This window comes from Mus caroli, chromosome 11 (genome assembly GCF_900094665.2).
Source record: "Mus caroli chromosome 11, CAROLI_EIJ_v1.1, whole genome shotgun sequence".
Classification (NCBI taxonomy): domain Eukaryota; kingdom Metazoa; phylum Chordata; class Mammalia; order Rodentia; family Muridae; genus Mus; species Mus caroli.
The window spans coordinates 93964424-93969965 of NC_034580.1; the positions used below are offsets into that span (position 1 = coordinate 93964424).

The window sequence follows — 5542 nt, forward strand, 5'->3', positions numbered from 1 at the left end:
AAAGAAAGAAATAGAAGAAGAAAGAAGAAGAAGAAGAAGAAGAAGAAGAAGAAGAAGAAGAAGAAGAAGAAGAAGAAGAAGAAGAAGAAGAAAAATAATAATAAATTCACAGCCAGGCTGTAGTGGTACAGGCCATTAAACCCAGCACTGAGGAGGCAGAGAGTCTGAGGCCAGCCTGGTCTACAGAGTGAGTTCTGTAGTACAGCCAAGGCTACACAGAGAAACCCTGTCTCTGAAAACCATAAATAAATAGATAAATAAATAAATCCACAAGTCCGAGTTATAAAGACCAGCAATGGCTTCCTTCCACCTTTGAACTGAGCTATGTAGGAAGCTGAGGCAGGAGGAGGCATGGCGCTTGCCAGACTGGACTCCAAGGCCACACCCTCCACCCCACCCCCACACCATAACATTTCCCTCCAGAGAACAGGATTTTATCAATGCCAATGTCAGTGCCAAGAAATATATCAATGTTATCTGCTTACCTTAACTGCTGTACAAGCTCTGGACAGCTCTGAAATCAAAGAAATTAGGTTAAAGCATTAAATTAATTAACAAAATTAAAAACATCGAAAAGTTTTATATTAATAGCACATGCTTCAAAACAAAAACATTAACAGCACAGAAAGCCCTGACATGTGTGTGTGGAGACCACATCCTCCTCTATCGCTGTCCTCCTCCATGCATTCTGAGACAAGGTCCCCCTGAACCTGGAGACTTGGTGCTTCCCTGAAGGTAGCTGGCCAGCAAGCATCCCGGCTCTGCCTGTCTTGCTTGCCCCAGCAGTTCTAGCATGGGGTATGAACACACCCTTTACGTGGGGGGAAGGACAGAAGTGCAGGTCCTCAGGCACTATCCAGAGTCAGCTTGCTAGCCCCTCAAAAGCCTTTTCCTACTAGTGAACCATAAACGTGGGGTGGGATTTTTAAAATCAATACAAATAAAATCATTTATAAAGGTAGTCAGTAGTTTCTTTAAAACATCAGGATCTCTCTTCAACATCATCCCTGGAATCTACATAGACTTGCTTGGCTATACACACTTGACATTCATTTCTACTCCAGGACTGTTCATATTGTCTGCCAGAATTATAATTGCTTTGAAGGGATGGAAAGACTGTTCCTGTATCTGAACATCTCTTGTTCAACCCAAGCTCTAGTTTGTTACTATGAATGAAAAGGGTGGCTATGGTTGGTACTTCTACTCCCCAAAGCCCTTGGTGACGCCAGAAAGACCTGTTACTCTCAACTTTATTCTAAAACTACCAGTGTGGCCCATCACATCATCTCTACAGTGGCTCATGAAAAAAACCTAAAAGACAAGCTATACCCACCCCAACAATTCATTTTTAAGTATGTTCCTAGGTAAACCCCATAGATTCCAGTGAAATATCAACACATACCACAGGATTCTCCCCATGGTGAGCCACTTTTACATCACAAAGCTGTCCTGCAGGATCTAACTGCACTTCCACATAGAACATATCTGACGTGATGTAACATTCAGTGCCACTGGCACTGAGATGAGAGCCCAGTCTAGCAGGAACAAATCAAAACAAAGATTAATACAGGACACATGAGAAAGCTCCCCAAAATTAGCACTGTGTTGTACATTTTTGCCCACAGATAAAATTACATACCCATTCTGTCTGGCTATAGATTCCAAACGATCAGTCATTGCTGGCAAAGATGTTACTGTGAAAAGATAATGGGGATGGGAGGAGGAATTCATAAAGAATATTCCAAAAGAATGAGTATATCTACCCTTCCAAAGCCATAAACATATTCAATAGTTCAGACACCTATAATCTGCAGCAAGTTTATTGAGGCTTGGCTGTGACCCAGTAGTCAGGTAAAGGACATGGTGATAAGTGGTAAGAGGATATGAAGATTGTGATACTTAACCTTCATTGTCAGTTGGACTGGACGTAGAAGTACCAAGGAGACATGCTGCTGTAGATGTCCTTGAGGGTGTTTCTAAAGAGGTCTAACTGAGGCGACCCACTCTGAATGTGGGTGGTTAGGACTAAGTGCACGACCCAGGAGCACGTGAGCTGAGTGCCAGCATTCATCTGACGTCGGTACACTGTGACCTGACATTCTGACTGCCATGCCATACGGTAGACTTACACCCTCCAACTATAACGCAAAAGTCAAACCTTCATCCTCAAATTGTCCTGATTAAGGATTTTGTCACAGAAATAAAAGTAACCAAGATAAAGGTGTATTTGATAATTATGGGGCCTGCACTGGTAATGCATGCTTTTAATCTCAGCACTATGGATGCAGAGGCAGGCCTGAGTCTGAACTATACACCTTTGATCTCAGCACTTGGGAAGCAGAGGGAGATGGATTTCGGTGAGTTTGAGGTCAGCCTGGTCTACAGAGTGAATTCCAGGACAGCCAGGGTTACACAAAGAAATTCTGTCACAATAAAAAAATAGACAGATAGATAGCTAAAGAAAAAACAAACAAAAAATTATAGAGTCAAGCCAGGTATACATACCTGTATAATGAGTAGCTAACACTGGGGGGTTGGGGGGGGATCAGAGGCAGAAGGATCAGGAGTTCAAGGTCAGCCTTAGCTTAGCCACATAGTGAAACCCTGCGTTAAAACACAAGATACACAGAGAGACAAAAAAATACGAATACCAGGCATGGCAATGGACACCTGTTATGCCAGCCCTGGTCTGCATTATATAATAATTCCCAAGTCAGACTAGTCTGAGACTCTGCCTCAAAAAAAAAAAAAAAAAAAAAAAAAGGAACAGAAATACTACCAAACTATGTTTTTCTCCTTTTTTGTTATTACTTATGTGGGTCAAGGTCACTTTAACTAAGAGAAAGCATATGGAACTAATACAAAGCCGGCCAGGCAGAGTGGTGCCCCTCTAGGGTTGAGTCCTAGGCTGTCAATGCTAGAGTGAGAAGGGTAACAATGAGAACACAAAGGGAGCCAGGCTGTACTATTTTTTATTGAATTGGTGTTTTGCCTGCATGTATTTCTGTGTGAAAATGCTAAGTCCCCTGGAACTGGAGTTGCACACAGCTGTGAGCTGTCATGTGGGTGCTAGGAATTGAACTCAAGTCCTGTAAAAGACAGGCCAGAGTTCTTAACCACAGAGCCATCCCTCCAGGCCCCCAAAGGCTGGAGTTGTGACTCAGCAATTAAGAGCACTTGTTGCTCTTGCAAATGACCCAGGAGAAGCACCAGGTACCCACATGATGGTTCCCAACCATCTGCAATACCAGTTCCAGGGGATCTGACTCTCTCTTCTGACCTCCATTGTTACTATATTCATATAGTACACATACATATATATGCAGGCGAAATATTCACACACATACAATAAGTCAATCTAAACAGATTAAAAAATAAAACAAGAAGGTAGTATAGATATAATATTATTCCTTCACCCCTCCCCACCAGTACTGATGGCCCTGCACATAGCAGCCAAGCATCATAAAGAAAGGTATAGTACTGTAGTTGAGCACACACCTAGAATCCCAGCATTCAGGAGGATGCGGTAGGAAGATGTTCATATCAAAGGATAGCCAAGGATACTGACCTGAAATACTAAGACCCTATCTCAAAAGCCCAAAGTAAGTAATAATTAATTGTTTCAAGCCAGGCTTGGTGGCGCATACCTTTAACCCCATAGTCCCTTGGCTTGGGAGGCAGAGGCAGGCAGCTCTCTGTGAATTTAAGGTCTACACAGTAGAGTTCAGGCCAACCAGGGCTACAGAGTGAAACCCAGTCTCAAAAATCAATGATTCATAATAAATGAATCAAAATGAGGTCCTTTTGGAATTGGAAAGAAGCACTTACCTTGCAGGCCTGACAGACTGAGTTCAATTCCCAGAATGTACAGTAGAAAAAGCTGACTCATTAGCAATTTCTAACCTCCATGAGCTTGGTTACACATGCACATTTGCATACAACACACACACACACACACACACACACACACACACTCATACACACCAAGTGCGCTCGCACACATGCAAATCATAAAGCAAACAAGTCAATAAAAAACTCACAAATTCAGGAACAAATTTCAGGAACAAATTGAGTTCAACTCCATAAGTGAAAACAAAAGCAACATCTAGCATAGAAAGTCATCGTCTACCTTAATTTATATTTCTATTGAATTTATAAGTTGGCCTTCTCATAAAAATCCTTAATGTGAGTCTTAAGATCAATATATTATAAAGGTTTATACAAACCTTTGAGAGCCTTCTGCAGTGTCTCCAAACAGCTGACCAAATGCTGATGGCCTCCAGAACTCATTACGACCCTCTTCTCCTGTGTCAAATTACAGAATGAATCAAGTAAAAATGTCAACCATAGCAATGTTTCAGGTAAACAGGTGTCAACTTACTACACTACATTTAGACTACAGATTCTTTCCTTTCTTTTGAGACAAGGCTTCAAGCCAGCCAGGGATGACCTTGGATTTCTGATCCTCTGGCCTCCACCTCCTAAGAACAGTTTTCTTTTGTAGGGGATTGCTTCCTAACACTTACTTATTTGTATGCATGAGACAAAGGAGCATGGCACGTGGAGGTCAGAGTAAACTGTCACGGCATCCCACCACATGAGTTCTAGATATCAAACTCAGGCTACAATTCTTGGCAGCAAGTCCTTAGCCAGTGGGCCATCCCACCAGCCCAAACTATTTTAGCTTTTTTATTTTTTATTTATGTATTTATTTATTATATGTAAGTACACTGTAGCTGTCTTTGTCTTCAGACGCACCAGAAGAGGGCATCAGATCTCATTTGGGGTGGTTGTGAGCCACCATGTGGTTACTGGGATTTGAACTCTGGACCTTCGGAAGAGCAGTCGGGTGCTCTTATCCACTGAGCCATCTCACCAGCCCCCTATTTTAGCTTTCTTAAGACAGGATCTGGAACTCCTCTTATAGCCTAGAATGGCCATCTTTCTGAGATTTGAGTTGTATAGCACCAAGCCCAGAAAGCCTATAGACTGTTATTCTATTCATCTACCTAAAGGAAGAAAAGTTCATATAAATGAATAATATATCCATACCAATATGTGATAGTAAAAAAGGTATTCTAGGGCTGGAGAGGTGGCTCAGCAGTTAAGAGCACTAACTGCTCTTCTGAAGGTCCTGAGTTCAAATCCCAGCACCCACATGGTGGCTCACAGCCATCCGTAATGAGACCTGATCCTGACCCCACTTCTGCAGTGTTGGAAGACAGCTACAGCGTACTTAGATAAGATATAATAATAAATACATCTTTAAAAAAAAAAAGGTATTCTAGCATCTAAGCTAAACTTGGGGAAGTTTAGAACTTTTAAGAATCCAACTATCGCTTTCCGGCGGTGACGACCTCCCTACGAGAACATGCCTCTCGCAAAGGATCTCCTTCATCCCTCTCCAGAAGAGGATAGGAGGAAACACAAGAAAAAGCGCCTGGTGCAGAGCCCCAATTCCTACTTTATGGACGTGAAATGCCCAGGATGCTATAAAATCACCACGGTCTTTAGCCATGCACAAACGGTAGTCTTGTGTGTT

The 5542-nt window shown here is 42.2% G+C and overlaps 1 protein-coding gene across 4 annotated transcripts in view; it reads right to left on the reverse strand.

Annotated features, from left to right (window-relative positions):
• The window catches only part of Med1 (mediator complex subunit 1), a 40842-nt gene that overhangs the window by 27438 nt on the left and 7862 nt on the right, over positions 1-5542 (reverse strand). For all 4 annotated transcript variants that reach the window (XM_029483462.1, XM_021175428.2, XM_021175427.2 and 1 more), the window contains exons 3-6: positions 4227-4305; positions 1640-1694; positions 1403-1535; positions 486-514 (exon numbers count right to left, since the gene is read on the reverse strand). In XM_029483462.1, coding sequence (XP_029339322.1) covers positions 486-514; positions 1403-1535; positions 1640-1694; positions 4227-4305 — 296 coding nt within the window. The remainder of the gene's footprint in view (positions 1-485; positions 515-1402; positions 1536-1639; positions 1695-4226; positions 4306-5542) is intronic.